Raw genomic sequence first — 14,006 nt, forward strand, 5'->3', positions numbered from 1 at the left:
GCCTTGCATACGATGGCCCCCGAGCCCAGGCCCCCACACCACACAGGACAGCCATGGGCAGGGCTCCCAGACCAACCGGTCCCCCTGCCCGCAGGAGCCTTGGGCAGATGCAGGGACTGCCACTCCCTGAGCCCATCTTACCTTTCTGTGAAATGGGCAGATGAGTGTTCCTGGCAGAGTTGTGTGCCATGGAGTGTGACCAGCCGAGTGCCTTGGCCTAGAGGAGGCAGGCGCCCACGAGCAGGGCAGGAGCAGGGCACCGTCTCATCGCCTTACCAAGTTTCCTGGGAAGGGACACCGTGCTTACATGCTGCCCCTGAGGAGTCCGGCAGCCTGTGGTGGCCTGTGCCCTCCCTCCCTCCCTCCCCAGATGGGCTTCGGGCCCAGCCTGGGACAAGGCAGGGGCTGGAGGTGAGAACGGAAGTGCTCAACAATGCTGGCCCAAGCAGAGGCGGGCTGGGTCGAAGCCTGCCGTGGTGATGGATGGGGCCAGAGTCCCTGAGTGGAGTGTTAGGGATGCTGTGCTGTGAGCCTGGAACAGGGCTGGCCGGCTTCCTGGAAGAAGTGGTTCTTAGGTGAGGTGGGCCTCCTGGGTCCAGGAAGTGACCACGTGACCTTTCCCCCTCCCTGAGGCCCAGTCAGTCATCTTATCAGTCACTTCCACGGACAGACTCCTTCTGCCAGGAGGTCCCACCCTGCAGGGCACAGCAGACCGGCTCCCCTCTGGGCCCAGAGCTGCGTGCCAGGGCCTGACGGATAGGTGCCCATTTCCCCCACGAGCCTTGGGGGCAGGTGGACTGCAGGTGAGAGGGAAGGCTGAGCGTCTGCACCTGAGTCAGCACAGGCCCACCAGGCCTCCCCATCATGGGGCAGTGGTCAGAGCCCAGTCCTTGGCTCCTGTCCCAGAAGCACCTGGGAGATCTAGGAGCGGCCACTGGGCCTCCCTGGGCCCCGCCCCCACCCCTTCCTCCTCCTCCTCCTCCTCCTGGTCAGCTGGGGCTGCAGGAGCGGGGTGGGGCCCCTGCTCCAGGTCCTGCCACTGAGAGACTCCCTGGGAGGTGGGGAGGGTCAGGGCTGGGCCGCCCAGCCACAGCCAGGATGCCTCAGCCATGAGCTTCCCCCAGCACCTCCGTGCCGTCAGGAGCCTTCCCAGTGAGGCCCGGGCCAGCCGGGGCATGTTTGTGGAGCAGGATGGTGGGGAAGGAGGAGGAGGGGTCTGCAGGCACAGGCTTCATGAGGCTCTGGCTGCTTGGGGTCTGGCCTGGGTGTGCCAGGCTCCTGGGGCTGTAGAACCAGGACCCGCCCCCACCCCCTGCCGAGGTCTCCCTGGGCAGGCCCAATCCCTAGAACGGGTCTCCCTTGCCTCTCCCCAGCTGGCTGGTTCAGGTGCCACAGGCAGGAGGCGGCCCCAGCCTGCCAGCTCCTCCCCGTACTTCCTGGGTCTGTGCTCCACCCGCCCAACTCCCAGCATCTTACCTGGCAGGGGTTTCCGGGCTGGGCCAGAAAGCAGCCCGATCTTGGTCAGTGGGCTGGGTCTTCAGCCCCAGACAGCTGGTCTGGGGGCCTGAGTCCCGGCCCATCGGGGGCTGGGTGATTTCCCTGGCATCTGAGGCAGGGCGTCCCTTGCACTGAGGTATGGAGCCGCGTTGCAGGAGGGAGGCCCAGGGTGGAATCTCAGCTCAGTGGACGGCAGCTCCACCCACGGCACTGGTCAGCCCAGGGAGGGGAAAGGAGGTTGGGCCACTCGAACAAGACCTGGGGGGCTCATCATGGTAAGAAAGCTGTCAGCACCTCGTGTGGAGTGGAGTGGCACGGCTGTGTGTGTGTCTGTCTGTCTGTGTCTGCATGTACTCGGTGCTGCCTCCCAGAGAGGGCCCTGGAGGTGCAGGGGCACCGCAGCTGTGCACGCCATTGGCCTTAGTTCTCCAGTGGGGCCTGGGGAGGTTTGGGTGGGTTCCGGCTGGCTTGAAGCCTCTCACAGCTTCCCTCTGGTCCGTTCCCCTGGGAACCTTCAGAAGTCCTGCCTGAGGGCACTGGCTCGGCTCCAGCGACCGACCGGAGCCCTGCTCTGTGCCTGCTTCCCGCTGGGCATGGGGGGGCACTTAAGGGGAGCCTGACTGGGTCTCTTGGTGGGGCTGTGGGGTCCACAAGAGCTGAGATCCCATTTCCAGCTCTGACTCCCATGCCGTGCCTCCACGAGGACCGTTGCCAGGGGAGATGCAGAGTGTTGGGGCTGGAGGGTGGCCTCTGTCAGTCAGCCTGTGATGCCCTCTGGGTAGAGGCGGTCCAGCTCATCTCTGAATTCCTGGGTCCACACATAGGGGCCTCAGCTTCTCTTACTGCAGGTGCTTATGGAAATGGGTTCCAGGGTGTGTGCCCTGCGGGGAGCTGTGTGGTGGTCTACCTCGCCTCACTGACCTGAGTGAGGAAGGGTCTTTTTTGGAGATGCAGGGAGAGGTGATTGCTTAACCCTTGGAGACCAGGAACTGAATGGCTGGAGGGTGTTGGAGTTGGGGAGGTCTGGGTGATCTAAGCGCAGAGTTTGTACCTGCGTGGGGCCGTGGCCTGCCCACCTCTGCCCTGGGGTGGTCTGAGCTGGCCTGGCTGCTAAGCTTTTCCTGTGCCCCCGGCTGTGGGAGAGGGGCCCCGGTGTCTTGCCTGCTGTGTCCTGTTGACTCTGGAAAGGGACCTTAGCCTCTCTGGGTGGACTTCCATCAAGCACCAGGTGCCATCTGAGATGCTTTCTGTGGAGAGGGCCCGGGAAACCGAGGCTCAGGGAAGTGACTTGCTCACGGCCACGGCCAGGTCTGTCAGGGCCCGTAAGTGCTGGGCCCCCGACCCTGGCCTGGCCCCCGAGCCCCAGCGCATGTGCCCTGTCTGCCTCTTAGCTCTCACTGAGTGCCTCTTAGCTCTGCAGAGACGGCTCCATCCCTTCCGTTTTGAGCCTCATGGTCCTCGGGTCTAAGAAGGGAGCACGGAGTCCCACGGCATACCTGCCTCACCTGGGGCCGGTGGGTGGGTGTGCTGGTGTATGAGAAAGGGCTCCATCGGCAGTGGTGGCCTGGAGAAATGTTGGGACAGGGCAATTGCTTCTGTCTTGCAAGGGGGCCGGGGGGGTGGGGAAGGCATCCGACCCCGGAAGGCTGCCTGGGTCGGGTCTGCTCTTCCCTGTGGGTCTCTGACTCCAGCACCACCATCCCCCCTGCCCCACACTCCTGAATCTGCCTTAAGACAGAAAGGACTGTGGGCGTTGAGGAGTGTGATGGCCTCTGCCGGAGAGGGGAAGGGAGGGGACAGGGCAGGCTGACCTGGCACTCCTGCCGCCCGCCCCCAGGTCTCATCTGATGCCCAGGCTGAAAGAGTCTCGCTCCCACGAGTCCCTGCTCAGCCCCAGCAGCGCGGTGGAGGCGCTGGACCTCAGCATGGAGGAGGAGGTGGTCATCAAGCCCGTGCACAGCAGCATCCTGGGCCAGGACTACTGCTTCGAGGTGGGTCGGGGGGGCGGGGTGGGGTGGGCCCAGGTGTCCTCCTGCGGGAGGCCAGTCTCCTTCAGCCGACCTCCTGGAGAGTCCTGTGGCCTCCACTCTTAGGGGTGGTGGCCAGAAACTGTCAGAGCTTTTGCGCTCCCAAGAGACCAAGTGGAGCTGGGAGATGGGGGCTTCATTCCTGCCCCATGATCTCCTTGGAGACTGACCAGCACTGTCCCCCACGCGGGGATGTGCACGAGTCCCGAGTGGGTGGAAGGGACACCCAAGGTGTATGGGGAATGATGGCTTAAGCCTGCTCACCTCTCTGTGAAACCCCTCCATTGCGGTGCGGGGCCGTGGAGAGAGCACCCCCTTCTCTGGCTTCTGCGTGGTGAGAGCCAGGATCTTCCCTGCCCTGCCGTTCTGTGACCCGAGGTGTGAGGGCAGAGGGGCCACCACCCCGTCTGGCCAGGCTGTTCCCTGGGGATCCCTGTCCTGTGCCTCCCGTAGACGGGAATCCAGCCCAGAGATATGAGAGCTCACGAGGCCAAGTCAGGACCCGGGCAACTGATGTCGCAGGTGTTCCTGGGAGTTCCTAATTGCTTCTCTAATTACTCGTTTTCTCTTCCCACCTCTGTCTCTGGGAAGCCTCCCACCCCTGACGATCTTGCATAATTAGGGGAGCTTTCCGATAGAGGCATGAGCCTGGAACTGCTATGGCAACCTCCTGGCGCCCCCAGCTCCAGGGGGAGACTGGGGTGGTACCTGGCACCTGCCCCAGCCCCGAGCCCCCATGGGTGCTGTTTCTGGTTCAGGACTCCTGGCCCCGCTGGATTCCTTCTGGGCTCCGACTTTTCCGTCTGGGGTGGGGGGCGCCCGATGCTAGTGCCCGCTGGTGCACAGCACGGGATGCTGGGCTTGTTGGGCCCCTGAATGGCTGGATAGGGCCCTCAGCGAGGTGCAGAGGACAGCGGGACAGAGTAGGAGCAGCTTGGGCTGGGCTCCCTTGCCCAGAGAAGATTGGAGGATGCTCAAGCCAGACAGGGCGGGGAGGGTCAGGGTTCCAGGACAGACCCCAGGGCCCAGCACACCCAGAGAGACCATTCTCAGTTCTCTAGCTCTCTGTGACCACCACTGCCGTCACACTCACAGAGAGAAGCATCGTCAGCAGGTGTCAGCTGAGGACCAAGGCCGCCCCCAGGCCGACCTGGGGTTGTCTCCTGGGTGCCTGTTGCTCCAGCGGTAGAGGGAGACCTCAGTGCCCTCTGTCTCCACCATCTCCAGGAGAACGAGGGTGGACTCAGCTGCTCTCCTGAGGACAGAGGGCCCCGAGGCGGGGCTCAGGCGGCAGTTGGCATGGGGCTGGATGCTGTCCTGTCCCCGTCCTGCTCTAGGACCACAGGTCTCGGGGTACCACCTGCAAACGTAAAATCCATGGGCCACCGTGCATCTTGGCGTGCCTCCTCCCTGAGGCTGCGGTGCTGTCAGACCTGGCAGCCGGGGTCCCTCCTCCCCCTGAGCCCCGGAGGTCCTCCGTCGTGCCTCCCCCTCCCCGTGACACTGTGCTGCCCCCACAGGTGACGACGTCCTCGGGAAGCAAGTGCTTCTCCTGCCGGTCAGCAGCCGAGCGTGATAAGTGGATGGAGAACCTGCGGCGAGCCGTGCATCCCAACAAGGTGGGTCTGTGTCCCCGGCCCCCAGAAAGCGGGGCGGAGGGTGGACGCCGAGAGAGCAGAGGGTGAGAGGTGAGGTCTCTGGAGGGCGCTGGGACTGGGGTGTGTTTGGGGCCGGAGCAGGCCATAGTGCTGGGCTCGGAAGGAGGCTGAGCTGCATACCCAGGAGGCTGGGCCAGAGAACCCCCGGATCAGCCTTTTGGATGCTGGTGTCCTGTCTGGAACTCTGGTGCCCCCTTCCCCAGCCCCTGGCCAATTCCTACCCAGCCCTCCAAGTCTAGCTTAGCCACCAGTCCCCTCCTCCAGGCAAGCACTGCCAGCCCAGGCTGGCATCCACTGCCCAGGGTTCCCACTGCCCCCAGGCCTCTCCCTGGCTGTCGTCATTGCTTCTGGCCAACTCGGCCTGGAGCTGAGTTGCGGTCACTGCGCCATCACTGAGGAAGGACCTCAGCAGTGCTTATCTCCATGTGACTTTGCAGATCAGCAAGCTGCCTGAGAGCCAGTCAGCGGCCACCCTGTGCCAGGCATCGTGCTGGCCTCTTTACTTGCTCTCGGCTCGCAGACTTGTATGACAGAGGGACCTAAGGCTTAGACGGTCATAGGTGGTTGCTTGCCCGAGGTCAGTGAGCTAGTGAGCGAGGCGGAGCAGAGATCCGGCCCCATGTCCTTCAGACTCCAGAGCTGGCCCTGACCAGTTTTGAGAGCTCTTCCCGGCTCCGGGCTGGGCAGGGGGCCAGGCACCGGGCTCCTTGGTCACTGCGCCCCCTCCCCCCACCCATGCGTGTGCAGGACAACAGCCGGCGTGTGGAGCACATTCTGAAGCTGTGGGTGATCGAGGCCAAGGACCTGCCGGCCAAGAAGAAGTACCTGTGTGAGCTGTGCCTGGACGACGTGCTGTACGCGCGCACCACAGGCAAGCTGAAGACCGACAACGTTTTCTGGGGCGAGCACTTCGAGTTCCACAACCTGCCGCCGCTGCGCACAGTCACCGTCCACCTGTACCGTGAGACCGACAAGAAGAAGAAGAAGGAGCGCAGCAGCTACCTGGGCCTGGTGAGCCTGCCCGCCGCCTCCGTGGCCGGCCGGCAGTTCGTGGAAAAGTGGTACCCGGTGGTGACGCCCAACCCGAAGGGCGGCAAGGGCCCCGGGCCCATGATCCGCATCAAGGCGCGCTACCAGACCATCACCATCCTGCCCATGGAGATGTACAAGGAGTTCGCCGAGCACATCACCAACCACTACCTGGGGCTCTGTGCCGCCCTCGAGCCCATCCTCAGCGCCAAGACCAAGGAGGAGATGGCGTCAGCCTTGGTGCATATCCTGCAGAGCACGGGCAAGGTGAAGGTAGGTGCGTGGGCCTCGGGTGGGATGCTGCCTCCCACGGGCCCCGTGGAAGGCTGGGGGACAGGCGCCAGATGACCTGCTGGTCCCTGCGTCCACGTCATGGACTTCACCTCTGCTGGAGGCACCAGTCATAGTTAAGTGGGCCCCCTAAATCTGGAGCTGCATCCTGAAGGGTGGGGGCTTCGTGCACCCCCTCCGTGGTTGGAGATGATTGCAGAGGCGGGTATGCAGCCTGTGGTTTGCAACATGGCTTGCAGCGAGGAAGTGGGTTTAGGGCCTCCCCACTGCCCCAGAGGGCCTGCCCCTCCCTGAGGCTCCGGGGGAGCAGGCTACGAGGCCTACCTCTGCCGGCACATGGGTCCTAGTGACCCAGACACACATGTCCAGTGTGTTGAGTTCGTCACACATCGTAGCAGGTGACGGCCAGGGTGCAGCCGCTGTCTGAGCCCCAGACTCCCCCTCACTCCCAGTGCACGCACACAGGGCACACAGTCACCGTCGCAGCTGTCTGGTGGGCAGCAGCCCTAGCTCCGGAACACCTGGAGCAGAGCGTGCCCAAGCCCTCCAGCAGGCCCTGCTCCAGGGTTGGAGGGCCCCCACTGTCCTCCCCACCCCTTCCACCTGCCTCTCTGCCAGGCCACGCCCAGCCCCACCCACTCACTGGTCTTTGCGAACAGGTCGGCTCCTTCTAGAAGGCTCCACATGCCTACCCGCCCAGCATAGCAGAACATGGTTCCCTTGGCCACTCTCTCCACCCTGCCCCCTGCCTTGGGAGTCCTTGGGGGCGCTACTCAAAGAGGGTGCAGTGGAGAAAGGCTGAGCGTGGGGTCCGTCCACACTGCAGAAGGCCTTGGGTGCCTGCCCCAGGGCCAGCCTCTGCCATCCAGATGTGGCCTGTGGTGGGGGTGAGGGACTGCCCTCCCTGGTCAAGGGCCCGAGCCCTCAGCCTGGGCTTGTGGGGAGACACCGGCTGGGGGTCAAGCCTCAGTCCCAGGCAGGGCCCAGGGTGCGCAGTCTGTCAGGGCCCTTCTCTCTCTCTCTGCCTGATCCAGGAGGCCCTGACCTCCGTGCGGCCCTTCAGAGCCCCTGCCTCTCGGGCTCGTGGTGGGGGACCATGAGAGCTACTTCTCCGTGGGCACGGGGCACTCCGTTCCTCTGTGTTTGGACCAGCTCCTCCTCTGGCCCCGGAGGGAGAGCAAGGGAGGCAGCAGGGGCTCAAGAAGCCTCCTTTCTGCCTCTAGGTCTGTCCTTTCAGTAAGCGCCCCCGAGGGCTGGGCTGGCCTGGGAGGCTGACCCTGATCTGCAGGGAGCTTTGCTCACGCTCACAGCTGAGACAGGAGAAATCAGGGTGCTCATCGTGGAAGGAGACGGAAGCCGGGGCTCTGGCTCCTCAGCGAACCTTCTGTTGGGTGGGGGGAGCGACTCAGGCTGCTGGGGTGACGTGCATCTGAGCTCTGAGGCCCTGGGGAGCTAAGGGGTGAGATGCCTCTCTCTGGAGCACGTGCCGAGGGCCCTGAGTCCTGGGAGAGGGCCTTGGGCATGCTTTGCCCCCGTCATCTCCCCGCCCCCCCCCACCACTCAGTGCAGTAGGAGAAATGGGACCTACCTAACAAGACACTCAGGTCAGGTTTGGTCCCGGTAGGTGTGTGGCCTTGGACAGGTCAGTTTCCTATTCTGTGCCTGTTTCCCAACCCCGTCGGGTTCTGGCTCTAAGGAGAGCCCTTCCTCACCCCCACCTGGGCCTCGCACCTGCCCCAGGGGCTCAGGAGGGCCCGTGGGCATGAGCAGAGCAGTACGCGCAGTACTGACGTCTGCTGTTCTGTGTTCAGAGGAGGAGGCCCTAGAGGTCACCGGCGGTCAGGAAGGGTCCTCAGGCTGTGTGGTCCTCGGAGACACCAACTGCCACTCCCTACCCTGGCCTTCCTGTTTCTCTCTGTTGGCCAACCGGTTCTCCAGGGCCCAGAGTTCAGTTCTGTATTTCAAGGCCCGCTTGTGATTTCAGAGGGCCCTGAAGTTGGTCACGTTGGGTGAGGCATTTCCGGAGCATCAATAGCCCCAGTGCAACGCCAGCCACCTGGCCTCTGTGCTGGCCGGCGCCTGCCCTGTGCCCCCACCGCCCCTCCGGTCCCTGCCTCCTGCCTCCTGCCTGTCCTCTCCCCTCCCCAGGTCACAAGGCTGGCCGTGGGCGTGAGGAGGCGCAGGCTCCGAGGTGAGGGGTGTTTCCACTGGATGGGTGCAGCAGGTTCCTGTGAGCCTTCCGCAGTCAGGAGGGAAGGCGTGGGCTCAGACTCCCTCCTGGGTCTGCCCGAGGAGCTGTGCTGTAACCAGGGCCACCTTCCCACCCAAGCCGAGGTCCGTGTCCCTCCATCTGGGCACCGGCTCACCGCCTTCCAGGGCAGCTGGCCTGCCCCTGCCTCTTGTCTTCCTTCCCCGTGAAGCTGCAGAGAACGAGCCTGTGTCAGGCATGGGAGACCGCATCACAGTGATGGGTGGACAGTTGTAGCTGCTTGTACGAGGGGGCAGGGCAGCCTGTCTGTCCTCCCCAGCCCTGGGATGGGGTGCTCTTTTCGGTCACCCTGCCAGGCCGGGGCAGGGCTGAGCAGAGATTTGAGTCCCACGGGTCTGGCCATGATGCGGGGGGCTCTTGCCCCCCTGATCTGGGGTCCAGCTCAGATGTCACCATGTCCCCTCATCAGGCTGCCCTGCTCTCACGCCCCAGAAGCCCCCACAGGTGGGACCCAGCAGCTTGGCCATGCAGCAGCCTCACAGAGCAGGGGCTCCTGGCCAGGGAGCACGGGTCTGGACCCCTGGGGCCTTACCTGCCAGGCCTGCTCAGGTTCCACTCTCCTCACCTGGCTCCACAGGACTTCCTGACGGACCTGATGATGTCGGAGGTAGACCGCTGTGGGGACAACGAGCACCTCATCTTCCGGGAGAACACGCTGGCCACCAAGGCCATCGAGGAGTACCTCAAGCTGGTGGGGCAGAAGTACCTGCAGGACGCACTAGGTAGCGGGTGTGGGCTGACTGGGGCAAGAGGGTCGGGATGGGGCATGCCCGGCGGGTCCTCACCGCCCCCTCTTGCCCTCTCGGCTGCAGGGGAGTTCATCAAAGCCCTGTATGAGTCGGACGAGAACTGCGAAGTGGACCCAAGCAAGTGCTCGGCCGCTGACCTCCCCGAGCACCAGGGCAACCTCAAGATGTGCTGCGAGCTGGCCTTCTGCAAAATCATCAACTCCTACTGGTCAGTGCTGCCCCCCACGCCCGCTCGGCCTCTGCTGGCCCGGGTCCCACCCCGCATCCCTCTCTCTCCCCCTGTCCTTCTGTGCAGGCTGGGTGCCTAGAGCAAGCTGGGCGCTGGGCTGGCCCCTGTGGGCGTCATCCCATCCCGAGAGCCCGGCGGGGCGCTCTTCTCTGTCTTTCCCAACAGGAGACCTGAGGTTTATAGAGAGGGCAGGTAACACAGCTTCAGAGTCGGGGCCCTGGGATTGGAACCCACCCTCTGCCTGACGCCGTTGAGTCCGGCTGGTCCTTCCTGGGCTCAGACGTAGGAGTGTTCCAGAGTGTGCAGGCAGGACATGGGTTGTGCGTTGTTGAGGATTCGGACCCGGCAGTCCCTTACACACGCTGAACAGTGCGTTCCGCCTGGCCCCCTTGTAGGTCCTGTGGCCGCACGAGGAGCCAGACGCCCAAGGCTCTGCTCAGGCACCCGCGGGGTGGGCGGATGGCTTCACCTGGGGCGCCTCACCTGGCCGCGGAAGCTGGTGCTCAGGTCACAGGCTTGGGGTGGCCCCAGCAGGCGCCTGTGTGGGGCCTGGACGCCGGATGGCTTCCCACTGGGACCGTAGAGAACTGAGGAGGAGGATTGGGCTTTCCCAGGACCGAGTTCCGCGGGCCCCTGGCGGCCCCAAAGAGGAGCGGAAGCGTGCAGGACAGGCTGCTCCTACAGGACCGCAGTCTGGGCCACAGTCAGTCCCAGGCCACTCCGTGCGAGGCGAGCATCCCGGCACCTGTGAACGGTGGCCACTGAGCTGGTACAGCCTCATCAGAGATGGCTGCGGGACTGTCCCGGGGACTGTACCACCAGCCCCCAGAAGTGGCCCTGTTTTCACGGCGGAGGAGCTGCCCAGGTTTTTTTCCTCGGTCACTGCTCCAGCTCAGGACCTACGTTCCCTTCCCCACCCGAGTGGCTCTCCTGGCCCCGTTCCTCCATCCCACCTCCGGCCGTAGCTTGCTGCTTTCTGTGGTCGTATTCTTTCCTGTCCTGCTGGGAGGCCTATGTCGGGCTCCCCTCCGTGGCCCTTTATTATGTCGCCAGAGACAGTCGGCTCACTCCCGCAGCCACCCTGGCTCACAGCCCTGCTCCCATCAGAGTGCCTTGAGCACCCTGGGGGTGGGCAGACTCCTCAGCTCAGGGCTAGGCACCCGGAGGGCCTGGTTTTGCTGCTCCCAAAGGACAGGCACAGGCAGAGGCAGGCGTGCGAAGAGAGCTACAGCCTTGGGTCAGGGCAGAGCCGGTGGGGTTGATGCTGCCGGCCCAGGCCCCCCTGCCCCAGGGTTACACGAGGTCCTCACTGCGTCCTTCCTGGCCCTTGGGCCGAGCTGAAAATGACCCTTGGCACCGGGCCAGGAGGGGCAACCAGAGAGTTTGAAGTCTGGAACACACTTCCCACCCTTGGGTTGTGTTTTCACCCAGGGCGGGCCGGGTGTGGGACACAGGGAAACATATCCGTGGACAGTGGTTTTCCATTTCCTCTTTCTGGCGCTTGTGGAGGTCCCGCTTCAGTTCTGAACAAGGTCGTTGATAGATGCTATCACTCAGTGCCTGCCCCCTGCGCAGTCCTGCGCCAGGCGCTTCGGGGGGCCAGGGCTAAAAGTCACCTGCCCTCACTTCCTCTCCGGCCACGTCCTTGTTGTCTCAGCCACGTTCGCTGCCTGAGTCTGCTGGGCTTGTTGGGCAAAAGCCTTTCAGGCTGATCAAAGCGGCTTAAGGCCTTGGGGGTCCCTGCCTCCAGATAGATGGCTATGTGAACTCGGCAGGGGTGGCCTTGTTCTCCTTGTGGGAGTGAGGAAGCAGAAGCCTGGGGAGGGCCTGGCCCTGGGGCAGAGCACCCTTGAGCTCATGAGAGAGCCAGGTGTAGGCTGGATTCAGGGAGCACCCATCTTCCAGGGTGAAAAAAATAAGGCCTCTGAAAGGCTGGCCTGGTGGGGCCTCACTGAGGCAGGGTGGAGGTGCCCAGGGTCGCCCCCAGCCAGGTGCCGAGAGCCCTGCCCACCCTCACCAGGTCGGCCTAGGAGGTACCCAGGGGGGACAGCCCCCAGCCAGGTGCCGAGAGCCCTGCCCACCCTCACCAGGTCGGCCTAGGAGGTGCCCGGGGGGACAGCCCCCAGCCAGGTGCCGAGAGCCCTGCCCACCCTCACCAGATAGGCCTAGGAGATCCCTGCCTCCGCTTCCCTCCACGCCCGAGTTAGCAAGGAGTTGTGTTCTTAACCTGTGGTTAGGGTCCTCCCCTCGTCTTGATCACCCAGCTCTGCTGAGAACCTCACATCCTGTATTGTTACTGGAGTGGAGGGGGTCCGTCTCAAAAGCCAGGGACAGGACCCAAGGAGCGGTGCTGTTACTGCCATCTGTCCCTTCCGCTGCCCAAGACCCCACGCTTGCCCGGTGGGGCAGGGGTGAAGCCCTGTAGGACCTGCCTCAGTGCTGACGTCCCCTCTCACTCAGCCCCTCGGGGAGACCCACCAACTGCGGCCTGGGCGTCCCCACCCTCTGCTGGCCTGGCTCCCCCAGTGTCCCTGCTCTGTGGATGGTGGATGGCGGAGGGGTGGGCTCAGAGAACTCGGGCATTGGGCCGTCATGTAGCTGTCGGGGTGGGCACGGGACAGAACTCGGTTCCATCGGACCCAGAACCAGCTCCCTGCTCTGGTCCCAGCCTGGCAACTGACCCGCCCCCGCCCTGTCCCCACATAGCGTCTTCCCCCGGGAGCTCAAGGAGGTGTTCGCCTCTTGGCGGCAAGAGTGCAGCAGCCGCGGCCGGCCGGACATCAGCGAGCGGCTCATCAGTGCCTCCCTATTCCTGCGCTTCCTCTGCCCGGCCATCATGTCCCCCTCGCTCTTCAACCTGCTGCAGGAGTACCCCGACGACCGCACCGCCCGCACACTCACCCTCATCGCCAAAGTCACTCAGAACCTGGCCAACTTCGCCAAGTGAGTGCCACATCCCGCACCCCCGATGTGGGCGCAGGGTCTGCCCCAGAGCTGGGCTGGGCGACAGGCCCGTCCCTGCCTCCTCGGCGTCTCCTCCCTCCATCCTTCTCTCCTCTGCACCTCCAGGCTCCCCTCCTAAAGGTACATGCCTTTGTGACGTGTTTCCTTAGTTTTCAAGGGTGATAAGGCAAGATCTTTTTTTTCCTTCTGCTTCTTTGAATGAACGTTTTATCAGAAGGATTCTCCCACATACTTAACATTCACGAGCTTCCTTTTGAAATGAGTGACTAATATGCCTTCAAGGGAGAAGGGCCCATGTCTCCTGAACCTGTCCGCTGCGGTTGGGCACCAGGGTGGCTCCAGACTGTCCTTGTCTAAGGCTGCCAAGGACGTCTGTTCGTGAAGCGCTTGAGTGTTCTCGCTGTACCTTAGAGCGAGTGGGTGGACACAGGAGGGCTGGCTCGGAAAGCGGCTCTCACGAGGTGTGGATGGAGCCCCTCCGTGCCTTCACAGGGCTGGGTCATGAATCACCGCTGGTCCCCGCCCTCCCAGAGCCAGCACTTCAGCAGGGAGAGCGATGATGGACAGGGGCGTGGCCTCCTGGGAGGGCCATCTGCTTATTGGGCGAGGAGACAAGGAGGCTTCCTAGAATATGCACTCCCCAGCTGTGTTCAGGATGCAAGGCACAGAGGCAGGGAGGGACCAGACGCTGTGCCGTTCCTGAATTGTCACATGCTAGATCGGGAGAGATGGGAGACCACCCTAGAGGACAGCAGGGACTTGGAGGCCAGGCAGGGCAGTAGGAGCCGCCAGAGGGCTGGTGGCCGTCATCTGTTCCAAGGTCTGCCAAGTTCAGCCTGGTAGCAGAGGGGCCACGAGTGGAGGAAACAAGATTTAGCCGCCCCGAGGCCAGGAGGAGAGCAGAGTTCTGGTTCTGGTAAAGGCAGAGTGGTGGAAGGATTGGATCAGGGAGGATGCAGGAGGTGATGGTGATGCGGGAGGCCATGGCTGCAGGTCGTGGGGTGATCAGAAGATGAGGCCAGCAGGCCTTGCTGGCTGTGGGGGCAGCATAGGGAGCAGTTGAATGCTGCCAGGCTTACGGATCAGTCTCCTTGGGATGGGGAGCCCCGGAGGAGGGCGCGGGTTTGGGGTGATGAAGGTGACCACAGACTTGGCCAAGCTGAGGACAAAGGGAGGCGCCTGAAGAGGAACATTTCGGAAGGCTTAGCAGAGAGACCTGGCCAAGTGTGTGACTTGAGAGTCAGTTGCGCACCAGGGGCCACAGACATTTGGAGGGAAAGAGGAAGGAGATTG

At 63.7% G+C, this 14,006-nt stretch overlaps 1 protein-coding gene across 15 annotated transcripts in view; it reads left to right on the plus strand.

Moving 5' to 3' along the window:
* Positions 1–14,006, plus strand: part of DAB2IP (DAB2 interacting protein) — a 208,461-nt gene that overhangs the window by 176,225 nt on the left and 18,230 nt on the right. For all 15 annotated transcript variants that reach the window (XM_070452142.1, XM_070452187.1, XM_070452181.1 and 12 more), the window contains 6 exons: positions 3,335–3,488; positions 5,045–5,143; positions 5,930–6,484; positions 9,349–9,493; positions 9,584–9,728; positions 12,456–12,692. In XM_070452142.1, coding sequence (XP_070308243.1) covers positions 3,335–3,488; positions 5,045–5,143; positions 5,930–6,484; positions 9,349–9,493; positions 9,584–9,728; positions 12,456–12,692 — 1,335 coding nt within the window. The remainder of the gene's footprint in view (positions 1–3,334; positions 3,489–5,044; positions 5,144–5,929; positions 6,485–9,348; positions 9,494–9,583; positions 9,729–12,455; positions 12,693–14,006) is intronic.

The sequence above is a fragment of the Odocoileus virginianus genome, chromosome 2 (assembly GCF_023699985.2).
Source record: "Odocoileus virginianus isolate 20LAN1187 ecotype Illinois chromosome 2, Ovbor_1.2, whole genome shotgun sequence".
NCBI classification, from domain to species: domain Eukaryota; kingdom Metazoa; phylum Chordata; class Mammalia; order Artiodactyla; family Cervidae; genus Odocoileus; species Odocoileus virginianus.